General features: G+C 38.3%; 2 protein-coding genes across 4 annotated transcripts in view; one reads left to right on the top strand and one right to left on the bottom strand.

The window, feature by feature from the left end:
• Positions 1-1,250: 1,250 nt before the first annotated feature.
• rcbtb2 (regulator of chromosome condensation (RCC1) and BTB (POZ) domain containing protein 2) lies at positions 1,251-10,595 on the bottom strand. Its single transcript, XM_040037869.1, has 12 exons — positions 10,376-10,595; positions 9,294-9,428; positions 8,480-8,630; positions 7,517-7,683; positions 7,279-7,437; positions 6,823-6,930; positions 6,572-6,714; positions 6,125-6,315; positions 4,831-4,957; positions 3,184-3,323; positions 2,946-3,076; positions 1,251-2,833 (listed from the first exon to the last, which is right to left on the bottom strand). Exons 2-12 carry the CDS (start codon positions 9,417-9,419, stop codon positions 2,693-2,695), a joined length of 1,584 nt encoding a protein of 527 aa, XP_039893803.1. The 5' UTR covers positions 9,420-9,428; positions 10,376-10,595; the 3' UTR covers positions 1,251-2,692.
• A 2,436-nt stretch (positions 10,596-13,031) lies between these two features.
• Positions 13,032-17,583, top strand: part of fndc3a (fibronectin type III domain containing 3A) — a 47,812-nt gene continuing 43,260 nt past the window's right edge. For 2 of the 3 annotated variants that reach the window (XM_040037866.1, XM_040037865.1), the window contains exon 1: positions 13,034-13,551. The gene's annotated coding sequence lies outside the window, so the exon portion shown is untranslated. Of the gene's footprint in view, positions 13,552-17,583 lie in introns of all 3 variants that reach the window. The other variant, XM_040037868.1, reaches the window with a different exon arrangement.

Raw genomic sequence — 17,583 nt, 5'->3', positions numbered from 1 at the left:
GTTAAAGAGCTCTATCAAACCAACAGCTTATTCCACTTACAAAATACATCACTGGAGAGACTGCTTTATTTTTTAGCCCCAAGTAGAATATAAGAGGAAAAGTAGACAAACTGTAGATTACCCTTTACTTTGAACTACTGAAAGTAAGTAGTGGAAATGATATTAAGTGCAGGCATCTACTAAGGCACAATTTTGAGGTCCTTCACTTTTTGCTTTTATATAAATCTTTTCTTTCTTCGCTTCATTCCAAGTGGTATTCATCTAATCAGAGGGTCATATCATGCCAAAATAATTCAGAAATTAAAATGGCATTTAGCCTCAGTAAAGGAGGATTTGTACATGGCAGAGGGCCAGTTATTGTTAGCTGTTGCACGTCCTTCCTCATTCTGTGCAAAACCACGTTGAGTAATTGTACATGATGTACACGTCCTTTGGAAGGTGTAAAGTTAATTCAACACAAATACACACACATGAAAAAAGAAAAGTACCTTTTAGTAATTCCACAACTTAAATGTCATGGATGGAACCTATGAGATATTGGAATTTCCATGAGTGGTTTGGCAGCAGGATCGTGACGCAAAATAATCGTCATACTGACAATCACAGTGATCCTCAAAGCCGTGCTGAAATAAATTGAACATCATTTGTTCCGTGGCCACCAGGTGGGATAAAGTAACTGAACTGGAATCTCTGCCTTTCATCATAACATGTCCTCAAACACATTTTCTGTCGGGTAGAGCTGTGTCAAGATAAAAAAATCAACAAATTCTATTATACTTGATTCTGCCAACTTGTCTGGCATCTTAATTTTGACCACATCCTGTTATTCTGTGGAAGGTATATGAAATCTCACTTGATGATATGATACTAAAGATATACCTTCAGGAAACACGCAGGCACATGTGATGTTAGACTCTCTCTTGCAGGAAGAAGTGAAAATGAGCCTGTTCCGCTTCTTGGTGGAGATGAAGAGCCAAAGTGCACTGCATGTGCGTGTCTTAAAATGTTGATATCATAGCAACCACTTACTGGTTAATGGCACCTGCAATGTTACAACTTTACATGAAGTAACGCATGTTTTATTTTTTTTTAAATTCGTGACTTTCATTTCCATACATTTCACTCTCACCCCCCAAAAAACAAAGAAACAAACAAACAAAACAAAAACACTACTTCATGTCGAATGTTTCTAAAGCATTTGCATGGTAATGACATGACAAGAGCTTTTTAAGAACACCCTCAACAACATATGTTGTTATTTGTTTTAATATGTATTTATAATTGCCATTTTCCTATATTCCCATTAGTGCCAAAGTTAGCAGGTTGCAGCTTGCTTTCCATACAAATTAAAAACATTACCAAAAAGTTCCAAAAAAGAAAACAAAAACAAACAAACATTCCAATCAGCTTGTTTAAGTGATCACATTTAGTTATATCCATTTACGGTAAGCAGAATTCCTGATGTAATTATCTGGTAACTGCATTTAAAGACCATGAGGCCCTTTATTAGACTTGAGCTCCAACGAAGTGAGTTGGCACAACTATTTACTATCCAGAGATGCATATTAAAAAAGCAAAAATCTTGTAAAAAGGGAACAGAAGCTTGCTGCCAATATGTTAAGAATAGCAATAATTAAAAAAAACAAAAACACAATTAACAAAAAAAATCTGTAAACATACAATGAAATGCAGCTGTAAAAAATCAGCTGCATCTACTGTACAGTGTACACAAGACTCAACACGTTTGTGAAAGTCAAACTTTGTTTCCAGCTGCATAGAGAGGGTTAGTCTGAACAACTGTACAAGTACACATGCAATAGCATGCTCTCTTTTCACTCACTGCTCCTTTTCCTATCAGTCAGCATATGGTGGGAAAAACAACTTTCTACAGCAAAAAAGTGCAAAAGTTAGTGAACACAAATGTCAGACCACAAGTTTGGATGGTATATGAAGAACTGAAGAATAACTGAAACTTTAAAAAAGTGGCAAAATATGTTATGCGATCATAACAAATATAATCATAAAGCAGATAAAAACAAAAACAAATGGGGGGAAACAGGTTGCAGTTTTACATGCGTTTCCCCTCATAAAATGCCTCCAAATCCAGAACATTTTAGAATGAAGGCTTCAAAGAAAAGCAGCACAATGTGAAGAGTTCATTTATAGCTGACTTGGTTAATTTTTAGATCCTGTCTATGCTGACCGCAGATAACTTACGACATACTGATTGCATTAGGAACTGTTAAAAGGGCAGCATGATAAAAACGATTCAAATACCAAATCAAACAATTCTATCACAACAGATTACATTTAGTATGTTCAGCATTTTCAGGTATCCAGTCCAAGCTGATTACTGTGACATGTCCACGTACTGGCTGTCTTGGTAAACCTTGACCAGTGTGGCACATCCTTTTATTCAGCCTCAGCATTGTGTGCTTGTTACAGGACTAGTGGCATAAACCTGTATCTACGTTCCAACCAAGCACCGTGTTTGGGCTAGCTTCAGAAAGGTAACAAAGAAGAATCACTTGGTGAGTGGGGCCTTAAACCATTTACCTCTTAGGTATTTACATCCTTAGTGCCATGTGTTTGAGGCGCTGATCTGCTGGGTGTTTACTTTGGTCTAGAATGGACTCTCGTCACTGAGATTAAACTTTAATGTGCTGAATACATCACAACAGGGGCCCAGTAGTCAGTTTTTGAAGGCCCCGTAGCGACTGGCTTTACTAATGAAGTTCTTGAGCAGGTCGTGATCCATGTCTGCAAAGGCCTGGGTCTGCGTGACAGCCGTTAGGTGGTTGACACAAAACTTGAAGCAGAATTCCTCCAGGTCCTAAAAATGAAGAGGGCTGTCTGGTCAGTGCTGAGGAGTATAACTGACTAGCTACTGTGCACGCCTCCACCACCATGGTGCTTTGACTATGTGTCAGCAGCTATAAGCTTACCCGCGCCTCATACTTGACAGCAGCAGAGAGCAGAGTGATGGCGTTTTCTTCAGAAATGCCTCTCTTGATCGTTTCCTGGCACAGCCTCTTCAGTCTTGTTTCTCGGTAGAACGTGGCCAAGTCAAGCAACCCTGCACACACAAAAACAAAAACACACGTGATCGTGTTCGGGATTCTGCACTGACTTGTTGCAGCATTTCCTGGGCTGTAAAGAACTGTGATCCATGTCTATCCTTACCAATAGCGTCCTCTGGTGGCAGGTTTATAGTGTCAGTGTAGAGATACTCCAAGAAGGCTCTGTACACCAAGTATGAGAACTGATGAATTTCTATAGCATCCTGGTCAGATTCATTCAGCAGTGTTCGGAAATGCTCACACCTATCGAGAAAGACAGCAGAAGACTTGTGACAAAAGCCCGTTTAACTCAAACTAACTTAATTAATGGGCGATCACACTTTATCATGTGCAGGTGACAAAATATAGTCTTATGCCAACAGGAAACTGCATTACCAAATGAAAAAAAGGAAATTAGCAAGAAACTAAATTAAACTAAAAAAAGGAGGTTTAAAAAAATCCACAAATTTCATACTGAACTAGAAAAAGCAGCTTCAACTTCCAATAATTTATACCATCATACATTACAATGGAAGCATGTTTTTCTGTTGTAGTGGCAGTTATACTCTGCTGTGGAAATTACTTATTGATAGTTCCTTGAATTCTGCTAGAAGGGTACATGTATGTTTAGTGCATTGCTAGTTAATGTCTTAGCGGGTGAGTCCACATGTTCACAGAATTGGTAGGCATGTGGTTACCAGCATGGAGCCTAGCATTCAGAGACTGTACCATGCCTGTTAGTGTTCAACAGCATCTAATCTAAATACCCACCAGTTAAAAACAACAACAAGGGTAGACGGATAGAAGAATAATTGTTGTGTTTTTTTGTGTTGTTGTTTTTTTTAACAGATTCTTTTTGACTATGCCTACTAATACAGGCCAAGTGCAATACCTTTTATTCCTTATAAGCGCCTGCATTAATTACCACTAATTACCATTTATCTTTTTATTTGTTTTTTTGCTTCAATTTTCTCCACACTGCAAATCTCTGATGGCTCAAAACAGTGCCTCTACCATTGCTTCTCAGGACACGGTTGAAAAAACAACTGAATCTTCACTCTCTGATGCATCTTAAACATATAATTTGCATGTGATCTTGCGCAAGCAGACAGTTTCCACTGTTGCATATTCGTGTGAGCCAGTGGACTAAGGTTAAAGCTGCAGACAGTCTGGCTCCTTCCTACTGACGGTGCAAAAGAGCAAGGGACTGGAATGCAGATACTCTGTGTTCAAGTGTGGTTATAAAAAGAAACACGGGAAACAATAGGCTTGTCTTTGCTACCCCGTGAGTTTAACAGGAAGATAAGGAAACACTGTTTAGCATATGACGTTTAAATATAGGGAAACCAGCACAAATTAAGTGTTTGTTATATATATTTACACACAAAGATGGCTCATTGTTTTTGCTGCAGTGACTAAATTGGTTGTCTGGATTTTAAAAAATACACCCATGTGACCAAGATGAAAGTAGAGGTTAGAGAAGCAAACTGTGCATTCATATATATATAATTTTTTTAAACAGTCAGAGTGTGGTGGCCCAACAATAGAAAGGAAGAGCTGCAGACATTGTCTCCATTCCACAGATCATCATGTGCACTCAAAGATAACGATACACTGCATGTTACACCCTTCCAGTCACACACCAGCTGCTCAAAATGCCACAAGACTGGATTAGCTTTTCCAGACTTCCATGGTTAATGAGTCTACATTGTCCTTTTTTTTTAAAAAAAAGAATCACCTAAAGGACTCTGAATGTTCTTGTTTTCTGTACCTGATTTTTAGCAGAGCTTTGTGAACATGGATGCACTTCCCATCAACCAAGAACTTCAGATCAGAAATATCTGGACTGTCAAACTCCTTCTTCAAAGACTGGGCAACTGTGAGGTAATCATCGCCGTCTGGCAAAAAAAAAAAATACATAAAATTATTATTACTATTTATTTTATTTTTTGTTAAATACAAGCATTTGGTCTTGGGGTTTTTTTGCTCTTAAAAACAAACATAAATTTGCTAAACATAAATTTAAACAACTTCTCTTTACATTTCAGTTCAAAGGACAGTTCTATGAGGTATTTATATATAGGGAATGAAAAGATACTTCTTTAAGGCCACAGGTGACAATAAAATATTACCAACATTAAAAAAATGTCCACCTAAATGCTAAGTCAATATTTAAATTTAGCTCATCACATTAGCTTTCCTAACTGGAGTGTAAACAAAAAAATGAAGCTATCACAGTTACAGGTTAATGCTCTTCAGTTTGTGTTGAGTTTGTATAAACATTTGTCGCAAATGAAGTGCAAACAGAGTTTCCTGTTTATTTCTCAGACCACTTGCAGGAATGTGTACCTATGGTACACTGATAAATGCCTACTGCATAATTATCTCTAACCAGACACACAAGTAAATGTCAGTGTCAAAAATGTAATAAAAAAATCCTTCAATTATTGTAAAAGTTTGACTTTTGGGATTCTTTTTCAATTTTACAAATACTCTCCAGGCTGGCTATTAAACTATGTGACCTTGGCCTGCACTTCTCTCAGTGCAAGTGGATCCTTAATTTCCTGACTGGCAAACCACAGGTGCAACATGTAAACCACAAAGTCTTATCTGCTTCCTCCTTTCCTGTACTTCCTCTACACCTACGACTGTGTGGCCACTTCGTCAAGTTCCCATAATCATCACCAATTTCGCTGACGAAGAGCAGTAGTGGACTTGATCTCGAAACAGTGACTCTGCTTGACGGTTAGAGATCAACCACCTAAGTGACTGGTGTAGGGAGAAAAACCTTCAGCTGCAAGTTTGTAAGACCAAGGAGCTAATAGTTGACCCCACAAGGAAACAGCTGAAATGGGCGACAGAGATGGATGCCATTAAGACCACCCTTCCCACAAAAATAACGGGGAGAAACTTTTACTGTTAGGCAATCATGTTGGGTGACATTCTAATGAGAAAAAAAAAAAATTACCGGTATGTACAGCTGGATAGGCATATAAGTATTTCACTGTGAATTTCTGCTTGTTCGTCAAATAACTTAAAAACATATGGTCCTATAAAACTCTTACCTACTGAGAGGAGGTGCCACGTGACTGCCGGTGTGGCAAAGCAAGCGAACACATCATCAGTGCTGCTGAAATGTGTGAGATGGGGACTGGCTACAGCCTGACCTCGACACTGACCCCACATCAGAACTTGTCCACTCTGTGTCTTGGCTGCTGACGTGTGACTGGTGTGACATGCAGCCACTTCGACTATCCTACCGAGAAAAATCACAAATCTAGATATACATTTGAACTTAAGACAGAAAAAGGCCCATATCAAAAGTGAACATTTCTCTAATAAAGTTCTTTTACAGTCAACAATCAGTCCCTTACTACTCCGTAGCATAAAACCACAAGTGTAAGAATTTGTACGAGTTTGAGACGTTTGGTTATTCTAGGGATCTGTGACCTATTGTGGTAGCAAAGTACTGCTGGTAATTTACAATGGGAACAAAGTAACAAAGTACTAACCTCTCCTTGTCTGTGTTTATAGGAGTGGGGAGCGCTTGGTTACTCTTATTGCCTGTTCCCAACTGCCCGTATGAGTTGGCACCCCAAGCATAAACAAATCCCTCATCTGTCAGTGCCAACGTGTGTGCATATCCACAAGCGACCTGTGTTTGAAAAAAAAAGAAAAAAAGAGGGTATTTAAGATGCATGCAAACAGAAATAAGTAATCAAAAACAATATTTTGTAAGATTTATCCCTCTTTAAGCTCTTACCTGTACAATGTTTACACCCTGGAGGGCCGCAATTCGGCATGGTGTCTGCTGGTTTCCATTATTGCCCAAACCTAGCTGTCCATTGCAATTATAGCCCCAACCATAGATCTGGAAACAATGGACGATTTTGGGATATGCACATACCTCGTTATCAATAAGTGTGCGGAACATCACAGTACTTTTATTCTTGTGGGTTTTTTTTTAATTAAATCTGAAATTCAGATTCTGATTTTGTGTGTAAAAACAAATGCAATACTATTTTAGGTCTTCTGACTGAGACTGAACGTTCATTTTTTTAAACTATACTGTCTCCACTCACACTCCAGGACCGTTCTTCAAGCTGTCATCATTCAGATCGAGCGTAAACACAAATTCATTTCAGACACTGTTAGAAATCCAATTTGTTTTTCTCTGCTTCATCATGGTTAACATGTATAGATGGATGTGACCAGTTACCTCTCCGTTGTCCAGTACAGCCATAGAGCAGAGCTGTCCACAGGCTATGTTTATCACAATCTTGTTTTGCAGGCAGCTGCTGACCCGACGCGGTGTCGGCTGGTTGGCAGTAGAACCTGAACCAACTTGTCCAGAGTTGTTGTAACCCCACGCGTACACCTGAACACAAAGATGAATGCTCACCACCCAGAAAAATTCTCAGATTAAACAGAAACAAAGCAAGTAGAGGAAAATTTACCTCTCCATCAGTTGTGAGGGCAATAGTGTGGTGGGAGCCACAGGCCACTTCCGTCACTCTCTTGCTGAGGAGATTAGTGGACACCAGGGCAGGGGTCAGCCCGTGGTTGGTGGTGCCATTTCCGAGTTGACTGTAGCCATTGTGGCCCCAGGCATACACTTCTCCATCTACACAGCAACAAGTGCAAGTTTATTGATGTTGTCACAGAAGTTAATATTTTATTAAAAGATAAGAAGCAGTCTATTTCACATGATATACTGCAAGTTAAGCAGCCCTGCTTTTATCAGACATCACAGATATTGATTAAATGCCTGGATTCACTTAGTTTAGTGTTGCATTGACTCAGTATAAATGAAGTACACGAGAACATATCCATAATTAACTTTTTTGCAACTTCATTTACTGTAAATGCAGATTGAGCAAAGATTTTTCCACATGTAAATAAAAAAACCAAAAAAAACCCCAAACTGACTGGCCTCCCTCAGATGATGTGGAGTTAGTTAATCATTACTACATATTACAGGAAAACAGATATCTTTATGTTGCTTTAATCAAAGTTAAAGGTGCAATCAATTATCCAAATAAATAAGCATGCAATAATCACATTGAAAGCAACTCTCAGACATTTTAATTTAATATTCCAAACAGGAATGAGTGAAAATTGAATTTGTATTTGAAATTTAACAGTTTGAATGCATTTTTTAATCGTAATTTAAGTATGCATGCAACCACATCTCTTGGCCAAGAAGTCCACTTTGACCAAAAAGAATCACGCTTAAAAAAACAAACAAAAAAAACTAGATACAATATGAAGCCAATTGTGGCACAAAATAAAAATAAAATATCAAATAAAATATGCATTTTGCATGTTTGGACTCATTTGCTTGTGATCTTATTCCTCTGCCTCCTGAAGACATTTCTCCTTGGTGACACACAGAAAAAAAGGTTTTGGAGCTACATTACCTGCAGTGGCGATAACCACATGTGGCCCCGTTCCATAGCTTAGAGACACAATCTTCTTTCCACACAAGACATCAATCCTGCGAGGCTCAATAGTGCTTTGAAGATCTCCAAGCCCTAAACAGCCGCTACAGTTGGTCCCTAAAGCAAAGACCTGCAAAGAAAAAACATTAAAAATGTCTTTTTTTAAATATATACATTTACAAATAAGAATTACTCGATCATATTTATTGTGCTTTTTTTTTTTATATCACAAAATGGTGAAGTTGTCTTAATCTAATCTGTCTAAGATGGCAAATTGCAAATTATGATCACCGGTACACTAAAACAAACTAACTAACTACACTTGAAACCAGGCTATAATAATTTGAGACACTGTCTTTCTAAAATTATGACTGAAAAAAAAAAAAAAAAACAGCAGCAAGCATGCTCATGCTGGGACTGCTGAATGTGATGTACGGCATAATTTAAAGTGAAATCCACCAAAATACAATTTAACGGTACAGTTGGCTGTTCCATAACATCAAACAAATAAGCAAGGGTGGAAAGATTAGGCATGCACTGCACCTTTCCAAAGGCTCAGGCATTAAGCTCATATGGCTAAAGATAGCCTCATTCCATCTGCTTATCCCTGTGCCTGTAACTGCACCTCATATCAAGCAGAGAGCAAGAAGGCCTGGAGCATTTTTATATCCACTTCAAAACAAGAACTACTCAAAAATCAATACAGAAAAATGAATGACTTCTATGCGTGCTTCAGGACAGCTTCACGTAAAGAAGAACAAGAAGGCAACCTTACTTAAACTCCAAATGTTACCTCATCATTAACTGTGACATAGAGGGCTTCATTTGCAGCACTGCCAAATACACAAGCCTGCCGGATAAGCCGGAGTTCCTCAGGAGGAAGAAGTGCAAACACTGGCCACTTTCCCACGTCCAGCATACTACTCAGCTGTGAAAAAATGAAAAAACATAGAGAAGCATATGAATCTAACTCACTATGGAATAAAGGAAAGGTTGATTAGATAAACTGAAAAACACAGATGAAAGCAGGAGTATGTTTTCATGTTAAATACTTTGATGGTCTGGTTGTTTAATTGTATTCAAATGGTTATTAAACTGGATAATAGGAACTTTCTGCCCTGTATCATGGAATGCATACATATATGTTAAAGAAAAGATTATTAAATTTCCACCTTTATCATCCCTCTTGAGTGACCAGCAGCATTCAGATTTAGATGGGCAGACAGATTAAAACGTGTACATCTGTTCAGTGACCTTTACTACCACAGAAAGTAAAGTCAAAATTATGTCATCTCTAAAGTCTAACATAATATTTCAAATATAACGGTTTCAATGATTGCACCATTACTCTCTATTATCAAACCACACAGCTGTCTATGGCTGTGTGTTAAATGGAAAACTGCAATCAACAGTAAAACCTACTCGTCTGATCTTCTGTGTATCATTATTTGTAACGCCTATAAAAGATAATTATCTTGTATTGCTAACAATATAGTTCAGCTCAGTTTTTATTCACAAAAACAAACAAACACAAAAACCTGTTTTTATTGCCGCGTCTGACAAATTTACAGTGCTGTTGCATTGCCTTGCAGAAATATGAAGTTGCACTTTGCATGAACCCAGACAACACCTCCCTAAACACACACATACACCACCATGACCACCAGCTGCTGTTGCTGCTGGTAAGATGTCCCATACGTCAAATTAGCAGATACCGAAGACAACACAAACAAGCACCGCAAAACTAAGTGTGTTGGTTTTGATATATAAACTGTCAGCAATGAAACTACTACCTGAAATTATCCCACAAAAACTATCAAGCTAATTAGCGTAACGAGCGGTGTTGTTGCTGGTACTTCCAAGTGTTGACGTTACCTTCTAGCTAGTGCTTAGTCCGCGAGGTCGTTTTCTGATTTAAAAAAAAAAGACACTAAAACATGTCACCCAACATATTTTTCAAATAACTTTGCCGGGGACGTCATGCCGACAAACTGGTGTAGGTCTAGCTTCACGTTAGCTTCTATGGTTGCACTTTGTTGTAGCTAGCTTTAATCGCTACACCACCGCCTGAAAAACATACACACACAACACCACACTTCCTGTAGTCACTTGGTGCGTTTACTGAAAATCGGACCTGGGAGCTTCAAGGTTAAATTGGTATTATACAGTAATTAGTGACATCTATTATGCAAGATTAAATAAATCCAATAGTCTTTTATTTGTGAAGTTACATTACTGGTCAATAGACCATAACGACCCAAGACTCACATGGGTTATAAGTTTAATGGAGAATATTTTTGCATGTTGTTTAAACATCTGTGGCATACATTGTATTTATTTATTTATTTAAGAAAAAAAAATATTTCACCCTACTTTTCAGGAGTTGTTGATATACCAATATCAATTTTGTGTGGAACTTTAAGAAACAATTGCTGGTGTGAAACAGATGTGGGTGATACATTTCTGGCTGAGTCGTCCTGTACCATTACAACTACAGGCACAGTTTCAGTATCAATGGAGAGCTAATCTCCTTTAAGTTAAAACAGTAGAATGTAAACAGAATGACATCTGACTCCTGACACACACACACAAATACACACACTTGCTTGCCCACACACATCACATATGTGACCCTAACTGACCAATCACGGTCTTTTGACCCATGAAAGGTGCATTTTGTTTAAGTTAGTACAAGCTCATGTTATTGCGTGGTTTGAATTATTTTATTATCCCATCACTCTGTACTCTCAAAACACAAAGGTTCTCATAAGGACCTCCAATCTCCGCTCCAAAAATGCGATTCAATTGATAAAATGAGTATTAAATGCTGCAGCTGCCTGAAAAACAAACAAACAAACAAACAAAAAAAAAACAAAAACAGATCATTTGAATCAGACAAGAGAGCACCTAAAACAAGAAGTCCTCGGGGAGCTGAAAACCACTGCTTTAGAATTACTGCCTCCAGAAAAGTTGTCCAACTGCATAATGATGCCCTTGTAAATTTGCTCCCTCTTCATTGTCCGCTTACACTTACTTCCTCATTATGTTTCTCATTACTTTGTATTATATTTTGTGTTCTGCTGCAGTCCTTGATGTTGCTTTTTCATCATGCACTTCTTCTCAAGTCTTAAAATATATGCCCCTTCATCTTCGAGTGTGTGCAGGTGTTTGCATATAACTTTGCTGAGTGTGAGCTTGTTGAGTACAGATTTGAACAACAAGTCTATGTGCATTTCTGAAATCGTATCACTGCATCCCAAGTTACATGTCTTATGTTATTACATTAAAAAAAAAAAATACATAAAATAAATGCACGGTGTAAAATAAAATATGTGATGTGTTCGCTGTTCACTGGTTCAGTCCCTGCAATGACACAACTATAATCTGCATATTTCACTGATTACTGCATAATCAGTCTGTCTTAAAGAGTCAAATAAATTTTTGGAAAGAGATGACTCTCCACTGCATATTTTATTGAGAACTATAGCAGACACAATGGGGCATTCCTTTATTAAGTCCAGCAGGTGGAGTCATTGATAACCATCTTGGTGTATATCAGTGGATGGGATAGCACATGTTTTTGCCAAAGATTTAAAGACCGCCTATGCAAGAAGGGTGAGTGTGTACATTGTTTCAACAACATCTATATGCATATGATATATAGTATAGTGAAGTTTCGTATGTAGGTAGCTACATTAGGTTGTGTATGATACATTGTCTGTGATGTTTGTGCAATTGTCTGTCTGAGACTTAATATGCAGAAGGGACTAGCACATGAAAGAAGATTTCAGATAGATAGATACTTTTTAATTAAATCAAATTTGGAAGGCACATGGATGAAGGGAATATTACAGTTTCCAGGCAACATGAATTTCTAATAGTGTAAATTTCAAGTAGAAAACAAACCAGGGGGAAAAAAATCAATAAAACAGGACGAACACAAAACAATCAGAAAAACGATCATCTCTTTGATATATACACCAATGTATATTTAAAATAAGCTTTTTTGGAGTACATAAATACTACAAAAATATCTTTGTGTTCACTCAAAACGTATAACAAACCCAAGACTGCACGGTTTACAAGAACCAGTGATCCACACTTTCTTTCTGCTAAAAGCGATATTGTATTTCAAATTGTCTGTGTGTGTCTTGTGTAGGTTTGACATCACTTGTGCCGTTCAGTGTGTAATTTTGAAAGGGTTGTTTTTTTTTTTTTCTTTCTCCATACATTCTGTATTGGCTCTCTGGCGTGTAAAATACTGCAGTTCAATCATGCTTGTTAATTTTTAGTACAACTGTGTGCTTCTGGTTACAAACCAGGTAGAAGTAGCAGTGTAGTCTTATATGGAGAACAGCAAGGTGGTCCCTGGACTGACCACGTAGCATTCTTAGATCCCCCCCACCCCCGACTGACTTGGTTGGACGAACCGGTCATAGACACGTCAACCGTAAGGTCTTTCTTAAAGTGATGGAAAAAAAAATAGGTAGGCAAATGAAGTTCATCATAACTGCACCGGATAGTGACCAGGTTCACAACAAACAAAATTAAATATAGTAACATTATTTAGCGTTTATCTTTGCTATCTTGTAAATTAGGATTCGTGATGAATTGCCCGAATACGCATGCGCACTAAGTCGTGTAAGCGATGGCGACATTCCTGCTTTTTATGCGAGGAACAGGGTTGGATGGAAAGTTATCTCGATAAAACTGAGGGTTAGACAAACGTTATCGATACTTTGCATCGTCACAGTCGCTCGCTAGCTACTTCGACCGTTTTAAGGTGCTGTTAACGCGAGCCTGCGTCGTTCATGAGAAGACCGCACACTATCTTGCTAACTGTTAGCTAGGTAGCTTACGCTAGTATGTCACACTTTGCCTTGTCTTGTGTTTGTCTGGGTAGCTAGCAAGTTATCATCAGCTTCAGGTTCTGCAGAAAGTTGCTGGTCATCCAAGGTTGCTGACGTTAAACATTTCGGGGAAGAGCTGCATAAGACTCATCACTGTGCATCGGCTTGTTCAGCAAGACTGCTGCTCTGCCAACTGACTGGGTGAGTAACGTTAGCTGCGCTTTTGGTAATAAGTCTTGTTTTGCTACAGCGAACAACATTGACGATATCATTTTAAGGAAGTCGAACTAACCTGTAAGGTTATTGTTTGTCAGTACGTTGGCTACAATAAGGCTGCAGTTAGATAACTATTAGCTATGATATAACGCTAAGCACACACACCTGTAGCCAAAGTAAACAGTCTCGGGTGCGAGATAGTTAACCTTGTTAAAGGAGCTAAAAAAATACCAACTGATACTGTGACATAAAATAGAAGGAGCTTGTGCGTGTAGTTGACTGGCCAGGTAATGTTAAACGAGAGTCAACGACATTGCTACGTCAAATACTTTCAGTCAAAGGATAACCAGCTGTTACCCCGTGTGCAGATGTCTGGTACGAAAATAGTGCTACAGTTAAATTTACGCATTACAGTTGAGAAAAAACCAGCGCTATTAAACAACGACAAGAAATATCATTATCACAATTTTGTGTGGCTGATAATTAAAATGAAAAGCTAGTTCAAATCTTCAAGGTGTTTTCCCGTTTTCTCTAAAACTGCAACTGAAAAACAGCTGGTGTGTCCTTGTCAACTGCTCTGTAGCCACAAACAAATGTGAGGCACAATCAGGGCAACAACAGATGTAACATCTGTTATCTGTTGTTATTTCGATACAGATTTCTTGCAGCGCAACTATAACAGAAGTTACAGCTGTTTTCTAGTCGTAGGTGGTGACTACTGATAGGCTATAGTTCTGAAAGTTTCAGATAACTTTGTTAAAGAAAGAGGAGCAAAAAGACTGAAGTATACATCTGTTCATATGTTACTGCTGTCACTGCATCTGTTTGATAATCAAAATCATAATGTTCCACTTACCACAATCAAATTTGGAAAATGTGTAATGAATTTTCAGATCATCTTTTCCCATACGAGGGGAAAAAAAAAAGAAATTTTGACTTGAACTGCGTAAATGGTGGGTGGTCAGAGGAAATATAAAGAATTGCCTGTCATTAGGGATTTCCCTTAGTTGCTTCTCATTTTACTGACCTCCAGGTAGCTGTTGTCACTGTGGTGCTGGCAAGTAATTTACAACTAGAATAAAATTACCAGACAACCTACCAGCTGGTTGCAGTGATTGGCTTGGAGGCCTCAGAGCCACACAAGTCTGGCATTCATCTAAAGCCTGCTAGTGTTACAAAAATTAACCACATGGCAATCTCTCATGGCTGTATAAATGGTTCTGCAGGCCTAGTTCATTGACCATCACACTGTAAACTGACTTTGTTGTTTGGGCTTAAGGAGGGGAGGGACTAAAGCGAACAGATAAGCCAGATCACAGTGAGGTTTAAGCACGCATGCGCCAGAGAGTAATTAAGTTCAAGGACACGTTACATTTCTTTCATGCTGTTCTGTTGCTTTACACGGGAATTTTATTAACCATGTAACGATTGTATGCATTTTATTTACAGTTGGGAAATCCTCAGTGTATAACTTTGGCATTTTACTCCCGTGTCAGTGGAGTGTTGAATAAAAAATATTTTTGTTTTGTTTGTTTGTTCTGTATTGTTTTGTTGTTTTCCCTAGAAATTCTCACATGGTCTAACTTTATTATGCATTTTTTGAGTGTTAGAGTTTAGTAATTAATCACTGAATGGTCAGCTTTTGGGTATATTTGTTATGCAAGGGGTTTGTGTTTGCCAGTGCAGTATACTGGAGGAGACAGATGAGAAGGGAATCTTTGAAAGAACAGATTAATGGTTTTTCTCTATGCCATCATCCACTTTCTTTCTCCTCTCTCGTAGTCACTGTGTAAACCCTTCACAGCCCTGGTCTTATCTCAATGCTGATATGTGTCACATGATAAGTCATGTCCAAAACATTATACCATTGTACTTTCTTATCACATTGTGATGCAAATGATTTTAAATTCAATAATAGGCTCATTAGGTTTGTTTTGAATTTGCCTCTTTCCTTCTTTTCTTAACTAGTTAAGGTATTTAACGTCTGAGAAAAAATGGCATGTGGCACATTTAACCACTTTTTAGTATCACTCTTATTCATTTCTGGTATTGATTCAAGTTGGCTTATGTGACGGCCTCAGAATGTACCCTGCACATTTTTTTTTGCTTTGTGTTGACAAACTATGTGTTATAGTACAGATGTACCGCTTTTGCGTATATCTTGGCTTTTGGTTTGATATTTGATAAAGGTGATTGATAAACGGACTCCTATATACCAGACTTCTGCTATTACTGAGTACTCAAAGTGCTTTTATGGTGCATTCATAGATCAATTGCATGCGTTTGTGTTACTCATGTGAATCTGGTCCCATTGGAAGCCTACAAATATTTGCCTGTTATAGCCAATGGTTCAAGGATGACTATTAGGGCTGCTACAAACGATTATTTTGATAGTCGACTAGTCACCGATTATTTTTGCGATTAGTTGACTAATCAGATCATGCATCCATTGGACGTAAAACTTGCAGCTTATTGCACCAGCATGCATCTGCTCTTGTATAACTGTCATTAGCTTACAGCTTTAAGTGTTTAAGCTATGTGCTAACTAAAAATAAAGACAAGATGATAGTTTATTAAATTGAAATGAAATTTGCAGATTGTTTCGGTGGAGTTTAATAAACTCAGCCGTCTGCTCCTTGCTATCTAAAATATAACAGGAGACCGGAGTATATTCTCGAGCATCTCACACTTCTGATAATCAGTTGTCTGCTTGACGTTTATTAGCTGTGTAAAAACTATAACTTTAATCTCAGCCAAACCAATTTTCTCAGGAACAAATAAAATACTGAAAAAAGCCAAACTATAACATTTTTAAGTTATCTAAGTGACTTATATATCATGTTTAACCTGAGTAGCGAAAGACGGCAGTGGGTTTGAAAACGATTTGCCGGGAGTCCGGTGTTCCCACCGGCTATAGTGAGCCTTGAACCCCGGCTAGCTATCGAGCTGGTGGGTAACAGACTTCTCCGAAAATGTTGGCGCGCTTCTGAAAATATGTGGTGTCTTGATAAACTGAGCAGATATTTGAAGCTTACACATCTACATTCTCGCTTGAAAATATGTCAAACATTTATTTTGTGACCCAGAAAGAATAATAAGACTAATATTAAAACTAACTAGCTGCTGCCATTGTTGGAAACTGAGCAGGGCCGCGCTATGAGTTCTGGGATAGGTTGGGCCACGAAGTATACACCCAACCCATCCTTCAAATCTGGGGAAATGAAGGGCGCATTTGTCAGAGTCTTCGAATTTGGACAGTTTTCGTCGTGTCGCTGTAATGTAATCGGCCTCCAAATGCGGGCACCGGAGGATGCGGTTCCTGAATTTGGACACAGCTACGATACCGGACACTTGCTGCTTCTTCTTTGGGGTTTAACGGCAGCTGGCATCCTTGTACATGCACTGCTGCCATCTTATGTTTCAGTCCGTTATTACACTCTTAAATCCTACTACTTATTCCTGCGTCTTTTGGGATCGACTATTAATTAAATTAGTCGTCAACGATTTTGATAGTGGACGTAATCGTGACTAGTCGACTAATTGTGGTAGCCCTAATGACTATGACCAATAGCTGGAAGCAAGTTACAGTAAGATATTTTAACAGCTTACTACAAAGTTTTCTTAAGCCCTCCTTTATAAAACTGAAGTTGAACCATAGAACTCCATTTGCCCTCAAATTCCAATGATAAGCTTATCCACAGTCCTTGAGAGAAGTCCAGCTGATGGTCTTTAGTGACACAGGATGATGCATATTTTTCATCTAATTTTGAAATATTTTAACTTGCGTGAAGTAGGATTCCTCTCTGTTCGTGTCACCCAGCACAGATTTATTTCAATTTGCTTCATTACATTGTTATTGTATGTATTCACGGTGCACGAAAATGCATAGTAAGAGGTCCACACACACACACACACACACACACACACACACACACACGCACACACACACAAGATATTCCTGATATCTGATTAAAAAGTTATTAAACGAGGAAAAAATCTGACTAGTTGGCTAGTGTG

The sequence above is a fragment of the Simochromis diagramma genome, unplaced genomic scaffold (genome assembly GCF_900408965.1).
Source record: "Simochromis diagramma unplaced genomic scaffold, fSimDia1.1 OVJJ01000463.1, whole genome shotgun sequence".
NCBI lineage: Eukaryota > Metazoa > Chordata > Actinopteri > Cichliformes > Cichlidae > Simochromis > Simochromis diagramma.
This window is presented reverse-complemented; position numbering and strand designations above follow the sequence as displayed.